The sequence below is a fragment of the Zootoca vivipara genome, chromosome 6, assembly GCF_965207765.1.
Source record: "Zootoca vivipara chromosome 6, rZooViv2.hap1.1, whole genome shotgun sequence".
NCBI lineage: Eukaryota > Metazoa > Chordata > Lepidosauria > Squamata > Lacertidae > Zootoca > Zootoca vivipara.
Window position 1 is genome coordinate 8,966,355 of NC_142589.1, and position 17,718 is coordinate 8,984,072.

Below are 17,718 nucleotides of genomic sequence, written 5' to 3' on the forward strand. Positions count from 1 at the left end.
TTTGGGGTTCAGCACCATTTATTTAAGAAAGAAAGAAAAAGAACAAATGGGGTGGCAGGGGAAGCAAAAGGCAGGAGCAGGTTCTGGAGCAACACAAGCATCATGGTGCCTGCCAGGCAGTATAATTCTGGTTCTGGAAGGAAGCGGGCAAGGCAGAGTGAACGCTGGCGGCAAAGGCTCACACGGGGCAAGCCAGAGCCAGCCACACCATTAAGGGAATGTGGGAGGCTGGCTGGAGCACAATCCTGCAAGGCCCAAGCTCAAAAGATAAGCCCCCTAGTGCCTGCTTGGCACTAGCACTGTCTGCAGGGGCAACACCCAGGGCTGTTTGAAGAGGGAAGGAAAGGCTGTGTAGTTAGCCAAAGATCAGCTCCAAAATCCGCCCTTTTCAGTGTCTCGGGGCCAGCTGAGAGGAGAAGGCAGCAGTCAAAGCCCCCTTTCCCCAGCTGCAATGGGTTCCTTCTGCCTCTCATCCCCCAGCAAAGCATCTTGCTGCCCTCCTGGGAACGCTGGACGGGAAACTCCTGCCCTCCAGTGCCTGTGGCACAGGGAGGCTGGCAGGAGCTGCTGTGTGGAGTGCGTGGGGAGCCCATCGCAGCTCTCGGGCACACGGTGCAACACTCTTGCCCCCACTCCTGCCCACGGAAAGGGGGCGGCCTGGTCCTATAAAATGCTGGTGAAAGACCTACCTGCCTGCTTCCCAGGCAGCAGATGAGGCTGCAACAGCTCCTTACCTGGCCCTGCCAGGCCCTGGGGTGTCTGCAGCTCTGGGGGGACTGTACACGGCAAAAGAAGGTGTGGATCTACGGGAGACCCCTACGCAGACTAATAAGGCACTGATGGCTTGGGAGGGGCAAGTCCCATTTCTGCCCTGTGGCGCTTAAGGCATGGGAAGCCCTGCCTGCTTTTTGGTGTTGGGCTCTCTGCTGCTTTCCGCGCCAGCCAGAGCACAGGGGAACTCTGTATGGCTTTGCATGTGTCACTGCGGTCACTGAGGACCAGGTGGAGAGGACACTCCGAGGCACTGCAGCCATTCCTGACTGGAACTCGCCAGAGCTTGATTCCAGCACCTCTTGGGCAGGCGCCATTGCCACTAAAAGAGAACCAGCGAGGCATTCATGGTGAGTTCCAGCACCTCTTTTTCTAGAAAAATAACACTGACCACAGCCTAGCTTGGATGAGTGAGGGGCGGGAGCAAACTCGACTGTGCCAGGCGGGCAGTGCCACGTGGGGCACCGCGACAAAACGCAGGAAGCTCAAACTTTTCCTAGTTGAAAAGCTTGGCTCATGCTGGAGGGCGAGGGCAAGAGACCTCCCTCCCTCCCTCCCTCCTCGGTGCTCCTGTGAATCCTGCCCTGCCTGGAGTGCTGGATGCTGCGAAGGAGTTGCGCGTGGGGCACGACGATACAGAGACCCACCCACTCTTCCCTTCCTTACCCCACGCCCACCCACAAGCAAGACAGGAAGGGAGGGCAAGGCAGGACAGTATCTTTGGTCACAACCTGCCTGGCCCAGCCCAGCCCAGCAGCGGAAGCAAGAGAAGCCACGTGGTCACCCTGTTGCCCACCCCTCGGCCTCAGAGCAGCCTCTTCAGGGCTCTCTCTGCCCTGTCCGAGATGCTCATCCCTGGAAAACCTCGGGCACGGCACTGTCCAATCGCCTCTCACGAATGCCGCTCTCCAGTCCTTTTAAGTGTCTCTCTCTCTGTGTGTGTCCTTCCATGTGAGGGCTGGGGAAGGTGGGGGGACGACGACAGGCCCTGCGTGGCCCCCATCGGTCTGTCACTTCCACAAAAAAAACCCTCACAAACCAACTCCCTCCCACATCTCCCCACCCCCATTTTCTTTTGGTAGCAGCAAAGCACCATTTGTGAGTGTGTGTGTGTGTTTCTCTTTTTTAAAAAAATTCATAATAATAATAATAAAATAATAATAATAATAATAACAATAGATGTCTCTCAATTGGCCTGATGACAAAAAAACAAAACAGCGAAGAGTGTGGTTAAGAGGCAAGCCCGGCCTATGAGGAGCACTCTTGGATGTTGAGGCCGGCCTCCGAGTGATGGTGCAGGTCAATGGGCTGCTGAGGCTGCTGGCCGGGCCGGTCGTTGATCAGCACCACGTTCTTGACGCAGCCCGTGATCCCCGAGATGTACTTTCCCGCGGTCAGGGCTTGGATGTCAGGTGCTCCACCTGCGCAGAGGAAAAGGGAAGAGCCGTATGTCAGCAAGTGTGTTCCCTTTAGGGGAGAGGCTATGGTCCTCTTTCTCCTCCGCCTCCTCAAGTCACTGGGAGGATTTTGGAAGGTTGGCAGGGACCACAGCTTCCATCCCAAGATTTTGCTTGTCAGCATCATCCCTGATGCTGCCTCATTTTGGCATTGGGATTTAAATCCTCGTTGGGATTTAACTGCACAGCATCCTTCAGAGGCGTGTAGACTTTTCAAGGTTCTCATATTGCTTTCCATTCGTTCACATCTCGGGCCCACAAGTCACTTGCTACTGTCGCTGCCGTGTGGACCACATTTTTAAAATGAAATTGATGCAAGCTGGTTTCTATGTTTTCTTAAGGGAAAATGTAGAAACACGAATAGGGAAATACATTAAAACCCATTCGTTGTGTTTCTCCTGAGTTTTTTTTTTGTAGGTGTTCTTTCTTTTCTTTTTACTTTTTTAAAATATACTTTTTGGATTTATATATGTCACTGATTTTGCAATCATTTTAACATTTCAAAACTTGACTTCCTTCCCCCTCTTTCTGCAGTTCCTTAAATTTATTTTTAATATCTTCTGCATATCCAAATTACTGTATTGGCCTGAATACAAGCCTCCCCCCCCCCACTTTTCCGACCGTGAAAAGTTAATTCGCGACCTTCCAAAAATTGGCTTTTACGATAACACTGCTGAAAAAGACATATGGCAAAACAGAATGGGTGTGAGTGCCTACAGAATTTTAAGGGAGCGGGCCTATATTTGGGTATTGTCTTTTTTTCTTTCCCCTCCTTGAATTTTAAAGGTGTGGCTTATATTGGGGCCAATACGGTAACTTAATTTGCACATTTATTCATCTACTTTAAATGCATACTCTTATGAAACTGCAGGTTATTACAATAATCCTGCCAATGTTCTTAACTGTTTACAATTTGTCTGTAATTATTCAATAAACCATTTGTAGGAGGCGTTCTTGAAGAAGCATTGCTTAGCAAATTGGTTATGTCCACCCGGGAACATCCTGTAGGGAGGGGCGGCCCTGAGAATGCTCTGAAAGTGACAAGACATTGACACAGTCCAGACTGAAGTGTAAAGCTTTGAGGGTGAGGGTCCTTTGACCGCCCTCCCAAAATTCAGGAGGGCTGATGCCACAAAGATGTCGTGCGGCACCTGTGAATTTTACACCATTTGCATGGAAAGGATCTAGAAGTCAGGCAGTAACCAGTGTGGTGATCAACATTGAAAGGAAACAGGAAAAACGATGCCCTCCTGGATGGATGGCACACCAAAATGGAAAGGTGCCCCCGCACTGCTGACGCCCTGACCTGGGTTGTGGTGACAACAGTGGGTTCCAGCAAGATCTTGTGAGATCTTGGCAAGATCTTGCCAGAAGCTGCTGCCGCAGCCATCACCTCTCAGTAAGAGCATGAGAGCCACGGGTTCGAGTCCTACATTGAGGCAAAAGGGTCCTGCATTGCATGGGGTTGGACTAGATGTTCCTTGTGGTCCCTTCCAACTCTACAATTCTATGATTCTCTGGCCTTTTTCCCACCTCATGGCTGTACCCCCGAGTGAAACAGTAACAGAAGAAGAAGAAAAAACCTACTCAGTTGATGAGGGCTGCTGAAAACTAAATGAAAAGGGGAAGTGTGAATCCCTCAGTAGCCCATACACCCAAAGGGCCCTGAAAGTGGTCCTGCTTTGTTGAGACGAAGGCGCTTACCTATATAAATTCGACCTTTGGTATTCACCATGACGTTCTTGCCAGGAGATTCCCCAGCGACCATCTCCTCGCCATCGACTTGAAGGAAGCCTCTTTTCCCTTCCCTGGAGGAGGAACGGGAGAGTGTGTCAGAAGGACTAAGGTGTTTTTGAGTGAGGTTGGTTGGATTGGAGAGGGTGAGCATGGATAAGGAAGTGCTTGTGGTCTGCCCGTGGGAACAGAACTGGGAATGTGCTCCACAGGGGAATCCTCAAAAGGGGCTGGGACAGCACCCCCAGCCCCAGAAGCACACCAATTGCTCCTCAACCCGCCTTGTTTGGGGAACAGGGCCTATGCCTTTCTCCACCCCCACCCCCCAACGCTTGGGCTTGTCAAACTAGGGGTGTCCCAAGCCACATCTCTCCACACTTGTCTCACCGGATGGCTGTCACTCTATGCCATTCCCCATCATCAACTGGGTCTTCGGACTGGATGTTCACTTCTCCGCTTCCTAGCTGGTAACTGCAGGAAACACATGGCCAGAGTCAGAGAAAAGGCCACCCTGGAGCCCCAACGCAGAGCGGCCCACATCGTGAGCTCTTTGGCGGCCTTCCCTCACCTGAACAGCAGGTGCCCGTCCTTCAGCCCGAGGCTGATGAAGTCCTTTGCTTTGGCGCTCTCTCCTTCCTCCTGTGACAGAAACCAAAGCGTTGTTTCTCACCTTCTCCTTTCCTTAGGAAATGGCACCCGTAGATCATCTCATAGAGGGAGAGAAGCATCCTAGAAGCCCATGAGCTGCTAAGGAACTGGTACTGCTTCTCAGGTGCCACATTTTGCTTTGTAAGCAATCCGTCTTTGAGTGTGGCAGCACCAACACTTTGGAACCCCCTTGCCTACTGACATTGGTTGGGTGCCTTCTCTGTACTCTGTTTGACGCCTGCTAAAAACATTTTTTTAAAGGCAATTGCTTACCCAGATGTGTAAAATGTTGACAGGCGTTTTTACCTTATGATTGATTTTAGTTACAGTGGAACCTCGGTTTACGAACACCTCGGTTTACGAATTTTCAGTTTACGAACGCCGCGGACCCATCTGGAATGGATTAATTCACTTTCCATTACTTTCAATGGGAAAGATCGCTTCGCTTCAGTTTATGAACGCTTCAGTTTATGAACAGACTTCCGGAACCAATTGTGTTCATAAACCGAGGTACCACTGTAGTTTTAAAGAAGTGCAATTCAACAGTGAAAGAGTCCCTTTGTAGGTGGCAGACTCTCCTTCATCAAACAGATGTTGGATGGCCATCTTTGGGGGTTTCTTGAGCTGTGATTCCTGTCTTGTAGGGGGTCAGTTTGGATGGCCCTTTGGGAACCTTTACAACTCTACAATGATGATGATGATGAGTCTCTGTGCTGCATAGCGAGGGGGTCTTATAATCACAGATTCATAGAATTGTGAAGTAGGAAGGGACCCCGCGAGTCAACCCCATCAACCCCATCAGGGCTGCCTTCAGATGTCTTCTAAAAGTCAGTTGTTTATTTCATTGACATCTGATGGGAGGGCTTTCCACAGGGCAAGTGGCACTACCAATAAGGCCCTCTGCCTGGTTCCCTGTAGCTTCACTTCTCGCAGTGAGGGAACCACCAGAAGGCCCTTGGCACTGGACCTCAGTGTCCGGGCAGAACGATGGGGGTGGAGACGCTCTTTCAGGTATACTGGGCCGAGGTCATTTAGGGCTTTCAAGGTCAGCACCAACACTTTGAATTGTGCTCAGAAATGTACTGGGAGCCAATGTAGGTCTTTCAGGACCGATGTTATGTGGTCTCGGCAGCCACTCCCAGTGATTCTATGATTGCTTGTCAGACAGAAAGGTTAGCAGAGAGCATGGCCTGCGGGCTTTGGAGCAGGCGGCTCCTCTTCTGACTAGCTCCTGCCTCACTTTCCTGCAAACATCCCTGCAACCTTTGCCAAGCTAATTCTTATCCATGGTGTAGCTTTACCCGGCGCTTCTGCAGGCCTGTCCGGCATCGCAGCAACAAATTCTTCCATTCAACCAGCACATCTGCACTTGGGTTAGTCAGCCCCCTCCCCGTGCTCCATTCTCTCTGACCCCCCTATAGTCGTGCATTCTGGCCTTCCCTTCGCCATGCCACAAAGAAACCAAGCCAGTAAATACCTCGCTAGCAGCATGCTGCTCAAGGCCCGCCTCCCTGGTTGCCTGGGAAGAGAGAGAGAGAGAGAGAAAGAGGAGCACAAGCCACACTGGGGGTGGGTGGGGTGCAAAGCAGACAGCTGATTACAGAATGCCTGGAAGGGGGGAAGCGGCAGAGGTGAACAGCAACAGCATTCATGCAACGGGGCAGGGTGTGTGCATGAGACATGCTGGTGCTCGGAGAAAGCAGCCTTCCTTAAAACAAGCACATCATGCACAGGCAATGGCAGAGGAGCCTGCGGGGTCTCGCAACAACTTGCATGCCGTCCAAGCAGCAAGTGGGCTACTCCCGTCAAATCTTTTTAGTCTGGGTGTTACAGATGGCTCCCTTCCCTCCCCAGTGCTGCAAACCTCTCTCTCTGCCACACTGCAGATCAAGCAGATAATAATAATAATAATAAAAGGTAAAGGACCCCTGGGTTGTCAAGTCCAGCCCAAGGCGACTATGGGGTTGTGGCACTCATCTCGCTTTTCAGGCCGAGGGAGCCGGCGTTTGTCCGCAGACAGATTTCTGGGTCATGTGGCCAGCAGAACTAGACCGCTTCTGGTGTAACATGACACCGTGACGGTGTCCTTCCTGCTGTAGTGGTACCTATTTATCTACTTGCGCTGCCTTGCATTCAAACTGCTAGGTTGGCAGGAGCTGGGACAGAGCAATGGGAGCTCACCCCGTCGCAGGGATTCGAACCACCAACCTTCTGATCGGCAAGCCCAAGAGGCCCAGTGGTTTAAACCACAGCACCTCCCGTGTCCCAGATGAAGCAGAGGCTGTCCCCGCACTCCTGCTGATCTTTGCAGCGCCAATGATCAAGATGGCAATGCCTTATGAGACCTGGCGCAAAGGCTGCACTTTATTTACTCACGATCAGTGAAGAGGCTTCACCAACACTTTGGAGTCACAGGCTGCTGGCATTTTCACCCCCCTGCTCAGTTTTGCCAGGATCCAACTGCCCCCTCACCCTCCACCTCTCACCCAAAGCTTTACATCCCCTGTTTCCACCTCCAGCCTCTGGGAGAGGCAGAGAGAAGGCCCCAGGTTCAATTCCCCCGTAGCATCCCCCAAGTAAGGATCCCCGCCCCACAAAAAAAAAAAAAAACCAGTCTGAAACCCTGGAGGGGCCACAGCCAGACAGTGTAGGCAACACTGAGCTGACGGACCCCTGCTCTGTCGCATTCACTCACCACGCCCTGCCAGAGGAGAAGCCCATTCGCCGAGTTGGTGCGCACTTCCAGCTCGATCGTCTCCGGTGAGTCAGGGAGGCTGCAACCAAGAGAAACAAAGAGACCAAGCGATGAGGGACTGTGGATATCTCCACAGCGTTAGCCAGTTTCCCCATAGGCATCTGGTTGGTCACTGGGAGAAAAGAACGCTGGATGAGATGGCCCTTCGGTCCAATCCAGCAGGGCTCTCTTTAGGGACACCTGTTGTAATAGCAGAACCTCCTTGCCCAGGAGTAGTTTACCCCTGAATGGTGATGGGGAACAGCAACTGGAGAGTTGCACTCGCACCCTGCCTGCAACTCTCCCGCAAGCACAGGATTCGATGGGCCACTGGTCTGATCCAGCTGAAGGCACTTATTACCGTATTGGCAGCCAGGAGCATGGGGCAAACAGCGCCAGGAGCGCGACAAAGCGGTGCCTGTCCCATACGTAGTCCCCCGTCCTCTCCCCCAAGGTTGGGAAAGGAGAGTGTGAGGAAGAGGGAAGGCTGCTGGCAATGCAGAGCCCCCCCCCCCGGTATGCAGCCAGGAGCAGCGAGAAATGGAGTGGCTTATTCGGGTATTTTTTCTTTTTTCTCCCCCCTCCCCAAATTTTTAAGGTGCAGCTTATATTCGGGCCAATACGGTATGTTCTTATGCATTTATTTAAAAATATTTATATTTAACCCCGGTAAAACTGACAAAAATTTACAAACTAACATGAAATTTGTGTTGGAGATGTAAGGGATGTAATGGGATATTTATATCATGTCTGGTGGGGATGTGATAAAATTAAAAAAATCTGGGGAATTATACATGAGGAACTGAAAAAAAAATGTTTAAAAAACAATTGATAAGAAGCCGGATATGTTCCTTCTAGGAATTATAACAAATGACATCCCCAAAGAAATGAAGAGAGTCTTTTTATATGCAACAGCCGCTGAAAGGTTACTGATGGCAAAAAAATTGGAAATCAGAAGATGTACCCACATTGGAAGATTGGCAATATAAATTCTTTGAAATGATTGATTTAGCAAAAATGACGGCAACAATTAGAATGCAATCTAATCAAAGTCTCAAACAAGAATGGAAATGTGTAGAAGAATACATGAACAAAAGATGCTCCAACAAAAATTTACTGGCATGTATAGGCTGATTTCACAAACCAAGCAGAAATGTAAGAATGAATGATCCAATACTATGATACAGAAATATAATCTCAATAATAAGGCTACAAAATAATAATAAGGAAGTCATGCACGGGTGGAGAGAAGACACGGTAAGAAGTAAAAAAGAAACGGAAAAATGTTGGTATATAATGAAAAGTGAAAATTTGAATCTACAAACATAATGTATATGTATATCTATTAGTATGTAAAGATTATGTAAAGATCTCATACATGTATGGAAACATTAACAAAAAAATTATATATGTTTTTGTTTGCAATATAAAAACATAAACCCATACAGTAAATGTCCCTCCCCGTAAACTCCCTTCTGCATTGGCCTTGGCCTGTTCCCACCACCATAAATGGAGCTTGGCAGAGTTCTCCCAGTGCCACTCGAGGCTGGTTGGTTCCTGGGGAAGCGATGTAAGGGCATCACAGATAACTCACCTCCTTGGGAAAGTGTGGCGCCCAAGGGCCACATAGCCGTTGTCGTGGAAATAGGCACCGTACTGTCCAGGGGCATCTGGTAAATGGGGGGAAAGGAGAATGAGTCTCAGCACCTACTGCAGGGACTCCAGAACAGTCTGAGGCAATGGGAGGGAGGGGAGGAAGAAGCTGAACTGCTGGGTGTTATTGGCTCAGAGATGGAAAGAAGATAAAAGTCCCGACCAGAGAAGAAGGGCAGAGAAGAAGTTGATGGATTATGCCGAAATGGCAAAAAATGACTGGAAGAATCAGAAACCAAGAGGACCAAAATTTCAATAAGGAATGGGGGAAATGTATAATTTATCTTAAAAACCATTGTAAACAGTTAAAACTGTTAGCAGGACTGGAAGAACACTTGTAGTTTAATGGCGGATTTTGGACATAAAGGTAAAGGGACCCCTGACCATTAAGTCCAGTCGTGACCGACTCTGGGGTTGTGGCGCTCATCTTGCATTATTGGCCGAGGGAGCTGACGTACAGCTTTCAGGTCATGTGGCCAGCATGACAAAGTCGCTTCTGGCGAACCAGAGCAGCACACAGAAATGCCGTTTACCTTCCCGCTGTAGCGATACCTATTTATCTACTTGCACTTTGATGTGCTTTCGAACTGCCAGGTTGGCAGGAGCTGGGACCGAGCAACGGGAGCTCACCCCGTTGCAGGGATTCGAACCGCCGACCTTCTGATCGGCAAGCCCATTTTGGACATAATGGAGACATAAAAGATTTGGATTATTATAAAAGATGCAGGAGGAAAGGACCAGTGCTTACCCCCAAAAAAACAAACAAATAAATAAATAAATAAATAAACAAATAAATAGGGGTACTCTCATTTTCCTACTCATATTGAAATACTGCCCCTCAATGAGGCCAAACTTAGATTCACAGAATGTTTTGGGGAATGCATCTCCCCTGCGTCCCCCCAGAAAAAAAAGCACTGAAAAGGACTAAGAATAGAAACCACAAAGGGGAGGAGGGAGGTCCAGGGGATTCCTTGGCTTCTTGTTTTTATGTTATATACTGGATATGTGATTGTAAAACTTTGATTTGGAAACCAAATAAACAAATTAAAAAGGAAAAAAAGAGAAGCTGAACTGGTTTTCTGGAAGTGTCAAATGGCTTTGGATCACCAAAGCATCTCTGCCCTGAGAGACAGGTGCCGGACGACATGGTTATCTGAAGTGGCTTCACTACTAGAAACATCCTCCTTAGCTCCCAGTGAGAGAAGTGCCGGGTCAGGACTTTGTCTGCCAAAGCAGCATCTTCACCCCAGAAGAAGCAGAAGCAGGTGGCGCTAAGAGGGGGCCTGAGACGTACCATTTCCTCCGCTGCCCTCGGGAGTCCACTCGGTATTTGACTGGTGCTGTGATGCATCTGCGTGGTAGAAAAACAGGCACTCACTTTATACAGCAGAAGACAACTACTTCTGGAGTGACACGGTGGAGGAGACTGTTTGCCTCTGCAGCTCCACGCTCTGGCCAGCCATCATGCTCAGACTTACCGTGTTCACAGTATAATCCCAGGAAGCCAGGAGGGCAGGCACACGCTGTGTCTTTGCAGATGCCCCCATTGAGGCAGGGCTGCTGGAGCTGGCACTGAACCTCAGACACCTCGCAGCGCTCCCCTGAAGAGAGCGAGAGAGAAACACAGTGTCGTAGAGAGTGTGGAGAAGAGGCATGGAGAGGGCGGACTTGCATGATGCACAAGACTAAGGGCTCATTCCCACTTACCTTTAGCCCCACTCTTTCCAAGCAACAGGTTTGCACTTTAAATCTCCATGTCTGAGCACTTTTTCTCTTTCTCCTGTGAAAACTCGCTCTTTAAAGCTGAACTGGAGCAAACAGCTACCGTGGTACCTTGCTTCTCAAACTTAATCCGTTTCGGAAGTCCGTTCCAAAACCAAAGCGTTCCAAAACCAAGGCACGCTTTACACAGAAAGTAATGCAAAACGGATTAATCCGTTCCAGACTTTTAAAAACAACCCCCTAAAACAGCCATTGAAGATGAATTTTACTATCTAACGAGACCATTGATCCATAAAATGAAAGCAATAAACAATGTACTGCAGTCACACAATCAATCAATCAGTAGCTGAACTGGGATCTACACAATCACAGAAACAAAACAAAGAAGAGCCGCAAAAACAAAAACGCAAAATAAATAGCAAAACCAGACAGACCGCCGCACAACACTCAAAATGGAAGTACTTCCGGGTTTGCAGTGTTTGGGTTCCAAGTTGTTTGAGTACCAAGGCGTTTGAGAACCAAGGTATTTGGTTTTCCCATGGATTGCACTTGGCTCCGAATCAGCTTTAAAGAGTGGGTTTTCGCAGGGAACGCTCCAGAGCAATAAAGAGAGAGCTAAAACAGAGCTTTAAAGTGTGGACCTCTTGATGGGAAGAACGGAGGAAAAGGTATGTGTGGGGAAACCCCAAGAAGCTCTGGAAAAACTGCAAGAGACTTTACTGGCCTTCATGCCCTCCTGCATCCCTCTGTGGCGCTCTCACCTTTGTAGCCATCCAGACACAGGCACTGGAACTCGTACTCGCCGGTCAGCAAGCACTTGCCACCATGCTGGCAGGGCCTGCGGTCGCAAGGGGAGCTGTCAAAGCACTGCGAGATGCTGCGGCTCTCCAGGAAGCTGTACGAAATGTCCACCTTCTTCCCGTTGATTGAGACCTGGGGTGGGAAGATGCAAACAGCTTCAGCTCCCAGTCAGAGCGCATGGATCTTGCTGGCCAGCCCCTTCCCCTACTGCCGTCACGCCCCTCCCCCCCGGTTGCTCACCTCCCCGATGCACCCGTAGAAGTGGCTGGAGACGTTGGCAGCCGGCGGCAGCCTGATGGCGTCGTCCACGCCCCCCAGGTACATGGAAGTGCGGAGGTTCAGACCCTGGCTTTTCCCCGGCGAGGACCTCTTGACGGGCCGCTCATCGTTCACCTGCAGGGTGCCATCTTTGTTCAGGCGCTCGGCCGTGATCCTGTGCCACTGTTCCAGCTCTAGGGGCTTTGCACTTCGAAGGACGGCCGTTCCTAAAAGAGGACCGGGAACGTGAGTTTGGATTCTGGACCGGGGGAAGATTCTCCCTGCAACAATTGGTACCCCCAGAGTTAAGAACATACCGTACTTTTCCGTGTATAAGATGAGGGTTTTTCCTGAGAAAATAATGTCGATAATTGGGGCTTGCAGTGTTTGGTTTCTGCCGCAAGCAGGAGATTGTCAGCGGTGAATTTGTTGATGGCTGCGGCAAGGGCTGCTGTTGATTTGCCGGTGCTGCGGCAATTGGGCAGGTGACTGGTGTGTTTTATGATGCGCACGATTGTCATGGTTGATCTGGCAGGTGAGTGATTTTTTGGGAACACCCCCCCCCCAAAAGCTCAACAACTCTGGGCAATCTCTCCCCATTTACTTAATTTAGACTCCCCCAAAATAGGGGGCGTCTTATACACGGAAAAATACGGTAAGTGTCTGGGACTGGTTTGTGGAAGAGGGCTGGAAAGTGACCCCTGCTTCCCCTCTGCCTCTTTTGGAAGAGGAGGGGGAGTGAGAAGAATTGCCGGCCCCCCTTCTCCAATAGCTGCAAGAAGAGACTGAGACGGGAATAATTTATGACAACTAGCAAGTTTTGAGGTACAGTAATGAGAGAAGGAGGAGGAGTTGGAGAACAGATAGCAGACACATCCTTAGAGAGCCTGGTAACTCCCCCCCTTTCTCCCAAGACACACTGGTCAATTAGGATTCAAGAGCAAAAATGCAGAGACGTGTGACTTCTATAGCGACACAGGATGTTGTTGGAGAAGGAAAAGGAGGGGCTCAGAGTGAGCAACGTCATGAGGGCGCCCAGGACTAAATCCCTTGCCTCGCTACACGATTGCTGAATAAAACCAAAAAAACGAACTCCTTTGTTTCTTCTTTGACCCTGGAGGCTGCCTGGGGAGGAGAGAATCCCTCAAGCCTGACAGTAAGAGCCTGAGTGCAGCTGGATCAGGAACAGCGCTCTCTCGCTCTCTCCAGTGAGTGGCATTCAGAGGCAGACTGCCTCAGATGTGGAGAGCACAGCCGCCATGGCCAACAGCCATGGATAACCATATCCTCTGTGAGTTTGCTGAACCGCCTTTTACAACTGCCCAAATTTTCATCCCCTGCTGCATTCTGTGGCAGCGAATCCCACCGTTTCACTATGGGCTGTGCGAAGGCTGCAATTTGGAGCATGTGGGGTGGGGTGGTTTATTTTATTTTATTTTATTACTGTTACCAATTATCATTATTTTATCATCCGCCCCATGCCCTAAGCTCTCAGGGCAAGTTAAAACAATATTTAAAAAAAACAGTTTAAAACAACTTAACGGCCATAAAAATAAGCTGGGTGCTAAAAACATACACCTCAAGGGTCAAAAAACAGGGTGAACACCATCAAACCATCCATTCTGGCATGTGGGGGGGGGAGCACTTAAATTATTTAATTTGGTATTTGAATGATTGGTATTAGTAATTGTATTATAATTTGGCATTGTTTTAATGAGGCTATCATTGGGTTGTAATGGAAAACTAATAAAAAATATTGGAAGCTGCACAATGAAGGTGCCAGGATCTCCTCTGTGGAAAAGTAGTTCCCACTGTTCAGGGGCTGCCGCAGAGAAGGCCCTGTGCTGTATCCCCCTTGAGCCTCTGAGGACGACCACCAAGAGGGCAGATCTCAGCACTGCTGGGAAGGAGGCGGCCTTTCGGGTATCAGTTGTTAGCAACGGGAAGCGGATTCATTACCTGAGCCCAGCTCGTAGCGGAACTCCAAGTGCCCGTTGACCATGCTGAGCGAGACAAAATCTGCCACGGGGGAGCCATCCCCGCCGCTGAAGAGGATGAGGCCATCGGGGGACAGCGGCTTGATCTCTAGGTCCACGCGCAGCTCGTAGTGGATGTTGGTGAGGGGTGGGTAGGAGATGAAGGCGTCGCCCCCATGGAAATAGGGCACGGTCACCGTGGCGCCTGCAGCAAAGAGGAGGGCAGTGAGGTCAGCCTGGGACTTTGCTCAGGCTTTGTCTTGGCCATTGCGGGGTGGGGGTGCAGCGTGTCTTCCTTACTTACCCTCCATGCACTTCTCTCCGTATTTCCCAAGGAGGCAGCGGCAAGTGTAGCCTTGCCCAGTGGCTCGGTTAACACAGGTGGCGTCGGGACCGCAGGCCTCTGTGAGGGAAGGGAGGGTCATTTGGTAAGACGTTTAGCGGCAGTGTCAGGGGCTGGGCAGAGAAGGAACAGAGGAGGCCGCCTCAAATCCTGACCCTTCCAGGGAGGAGGAAGAGGAAGAGGAAGACAGTATAGATTTGCAACAGGGGGTTGATGGAAGGTCGCAGCCCAGAGGCAGATGAGGGGGAAAGCTGGGAAATCATGGGATAGCCAGAACAACACCCGGCTGATACGTTGTCATTAGAAAGCATTCCAGACCCTCTATCTCCCAGAACCTGGCGAGCCTTAAAAGCAGGGGAGCAAACAGCTCAGAGGGCACGTAGCAACACCCATAGACAGCATCCTGACAGGCAGAGGGCTGGAAATCAGGGTTCCCTGTCTGCCCCCTGAACCTAGGAAGCTGCCATATACAGAGTCAGGCCACTGGTCCTTCTACGCCAGCATCCAAAGTGGGTCCATGTCAGAAAGGGGTGGGAGGTGCAAATCTGCAGGACCCACCCCCAGAGTCAAACCGTTCGCTGGTCCAGTATTGTCCATCAATTATTGTTATTATCTGCCCTTACAGCTATAAAGTGGTTAGGGTTAGGGGTTAACCTAACCCTAATGCACATCATTAATGATAAATTAACACGTGCTATTAAGGTAAGACGGGGAATAGGCAGGAAAAAATGATTTCGATGATATGTGGAAGGTGTTTGTCAAATTTGTACAGTTAAAACGGAAAGGGGTCAAACCATCGCAAGAGGTGTTGAACTTTTGGGAGGTTGGGGAGTTACGATGGAATGGTGTTGGTGGTGGGGGTGCACATTCTTATTATTTATTTATTATTATTACTTTGTCAAAATAAAATAAAATAAAATTATAAAAAGCACATCCTTAAATCAGTTTGAAACCAATTTCCGAATAAATAAAAGTAATCAACATTGGTCAGCAGTGGCTCTTCAAGGTTTCAGCCTTCTGCATGCCAGGCAAATGGTGTGCCCCTGAGCCACGGCCCTTCCTCCTAAAGGACGTCCAGACTTGTCCCTGCCTATGTGATGCACCACCTGGAAATGGGCATAGCTGCCAAGTCTCCCGTAATTCCCCGGGAAACCCCCGTTTTTCTAGCTGTTCCCAGCTGAAAAACCGGATTTTTTTGTTTTCCCCCGGGTTATTCTGGCGCGACGGCCATTTTGGAACTGGGCGGAGCATGCTCAGAAGCGACTTTTGATGCAGCTCTGCCCAGTTCCAAAATGGCTGCAGTGCGACTTCTGGCGTTGCGGCCATTTTCGAACTGGGCAAAGCAGCATCAAAAGTCGCTTTTGAGCATGCTCCGCCCAGTTCCAAAATGGCAGCAGTGCTACTTCCGGTCCGTCCCTTATTTCACCCACAGGAACTTGGCAGGTATGGAAATGGGGGCGGCTGCGCCTTACCTGGATGGCAGCGTAGGGCCTGGGGGTGTTCACAGTTGCTTCCAGCGAATCCCTGTGGGCACTCACACACATAGCTGCTGCTCTCCAAGTCCCTGCAGGCGCCTCCGTTCTGCCATGGGGAGAGAAGGGAAAATCTGGTGGAGTGGCTGCCAAGACCATATAACACCAGTCCTGAAAGACCTACATTGTCTCCCAGTCCGTTTCCGAGCACAATTCAAAGTGTCGGTGCTGACCTTTAAAGCCCTAAACAGCGTCAGCCCAGTAAACCTGAAGGAGCGTCTCCACCTCCATTGTTCAGCCCGGACACTGAGGTCCAGCGCCGAGGCCCTTCTGGCGGTTCCCTCCCTGCGAGAACCGAGGTTGCAGGGAACCAGGTACAGGGCCTTCTCGGTAGTGGCGCCTGCCCTGTGGAACGCCCTCCCACCAGATGTCAAGGAAATAAACAACTATCTGACTTTTAAAGACATCTGAAGGCAGCCCTGTTTAGGGAAGTTTTTAATGTTTGATGTTTTATCGTGTTTTTAATGTTCTGTTGGGAGCTGCCCAGCGCGGCTGGGGAAACCCAGCCAGATGGGTGGGGTAGAAAGAAAGAAAGAAAGAAAATTATTCGAATCACCTGCCATGACCAACCAGGGCTGGCCACAGGGAATGCAGTGAGCAACGAGGCCGAATTCTGCTCTCCTCTATAAAATGCCAAGTCTGCACACATGCAGCGAACTCACCTGACACGGACGGTCCTGGCAGGTGGGGCAGTTGGAGACGCCGTGAGCTTGCAGGTCAAAGTCTTTGAAGATAACTTCCTTCCCTTGGATGACCAGCTGCCGAACGCATCCTAAGAGGGGAAAGAGAGAGAGCCGATGGGAGGTTGCGGGAGAGATTGGCGGTAGGGGCGAGCTGGCCAGGCCTCTGTGTGAGGTAGCTGTACATCTTGGGGCACCCCCACCCCGTAAATACCCACCGCTCATATAAATGGGGAGAGTCAGTGGTGATGCTGTGGTTGGTGTTGGGGGGGGGGCTCAGAATGGGGCAACCCAGATTCCTGCATCTCACTGGCTATGGCCCTGTGCCTAACCCACCCGCCTCATAGGGTTGCTTGCTTGGAAGAAACGGGAGGGATGGAAAACAGTGCAGGCATTCGTTTTATCCCTCCAAAAGTTTCTAATGCAATGGTTTAGAGAGCACCCTTTTCTACTACTGCCCGCACCTGTTATTTAGGGTGACAACCTCCAGGGGGGAAAGGGAAGCAGCCACTCCCCAAAGGGGCTGGCTACCTGGGGGCTGGTGGGGCAGATTTATTTAGGATAAACGCAACTGTCTGTCAGGCTTCGGGAAATTGGCTCACCCCCCCCAGTGGCAGTAGATAAGAAGATCAAAGAAAGGAATGCCTTACCAGTTAGAAACGTTAATAATCACAGTGAAAGAACAAAGAAACACATCTCCTAGAAAAGGTGGTGCTCCCAATTAAGGCTTACACCCCCAATCCCTATTAATCTCTGAGTTTGTACCCTCTGTGCTTTCTGTTCTGAGACTTTCTGAGCTCTTCTTGACCTTGGGCTGAGCAGAGGAATGTTGTCCAGAGACTGTTAATCTGTTAACTCACTCTCTCCCAAGGCTGCTTCTCCTAGCTGTTCCCCATCCAGTATTCCCCAGCTTCTGCCTTCTGAACTATGTCCCTCGGCAAACCACTTTTCCAAATCTATGGTGTCCTCCTGCTCCTGGGAAGATTCAGGAACAGGGGCAGGGAGAGGGGGTAGTTCCCACCATTCCTCCTCAGTGTGGTCCCTGATGCTGTCGCTCTTGGGACTCAGCCCAGTCCCCCGCCACAGATCACAGACGCTCCCATGCCACTTTGTCCTTAGAAGGTGGTGGTCTCTCCTTCATTGGAGGTATTCAGCCAGAGGCTGGATGAAACTTTGTCAGGGATTCTTCAGCTGCGATTCAAGCCCTTCAGGGGGGCTGCACTAGATGACCCTTTGGGGGGGGGACTCCCTTCCAACCTTACAATTCTATGTGTAGCTCTCACCAATGAAACCGCTGGTCAGGCCTGTCTTTGCAGTAGCAGCATAGTTGGGATACCCGCCAAGGTACAGCCCCTCGTTGAGATCCAGACCTTGGAATTTGCCCTGGGGAAGACACATTATTATTATTA

General features: G+C 50.2%; 1 protein-coding gene across 14 annotated transcripts in view; it reads right to left on the reverse strand.

Annotated features, from left to right (window-relative positions):
• HSPG2 (heparan sulfate proteoglycan 2) overlaps positions 1-17,718 on the reverse strand; it is a 198,743-nt gene continuing 181,025 nt past the window's right edge. For 12 of the 14 annotated variants that reach the window (XM_088671505.1, XM_088671499.1, XM_088671498.1 and 9 more), the window contains 16 exons: positions 17,593-17,692; positions 16,292-16,401; positions 15,570-15,678; positions 14,059-14,157; positions 13,738-13,959; positions 11,761-12,005; positions 11,481-11,652; positions 10,476-10,598; positions 10,292-10,348; positions 8,939-9,014; positions 7,306-7,384; positions 6,088-6,129; positions 4,531-4,601; positions 4,350-4,433; positions 3,933-4,036; positions 1-2,192 (listed from right to left, as the gene is read on the reverse strand). In XM_088671505.1, the coding sequence (XP_088527631.1) occupies positions 2,020-2,192; positions 3,933-4,036; positions 4,350-4,433; positions 4,531-4,601; positions 6,088-6,129; positions 7,306-7,384; positions 8,939-9,014; positions 10,292-10,348; positions 10,476-10,598; positions 11,481-11,652; positions 11,761-12,005; positions 13,738-13,959; positions 14,059-14,157; positions 15,570-15,678; positions 16,292-16,401; positions 17,593-17,692 (1,866 nt within the window). In that variant the 3' untranslated portion in view covers positions 1-2,019. The remainder of the gene's footprint in view (positions 2,193-3,932; positions 4,037-4,349; positions 4,434-4,530; positions 4,602-6,087; positions 6,130-7,305; positions 7,385-8,938; positions 9,015-10,291; positions 10,349-10,475; positions 10,599-11,480; positions 11,653-11,760; positions 12,006-13,737; positions 13,960-14,058; positions 14,158-15,569; positions 15,679-16,291; positions 16,402-17,592; positions 17,693-17,718) is intronic. The other 2 variants (XM_060276280.2, XM_060276287.2) reach the window with 2 other exon arrangements.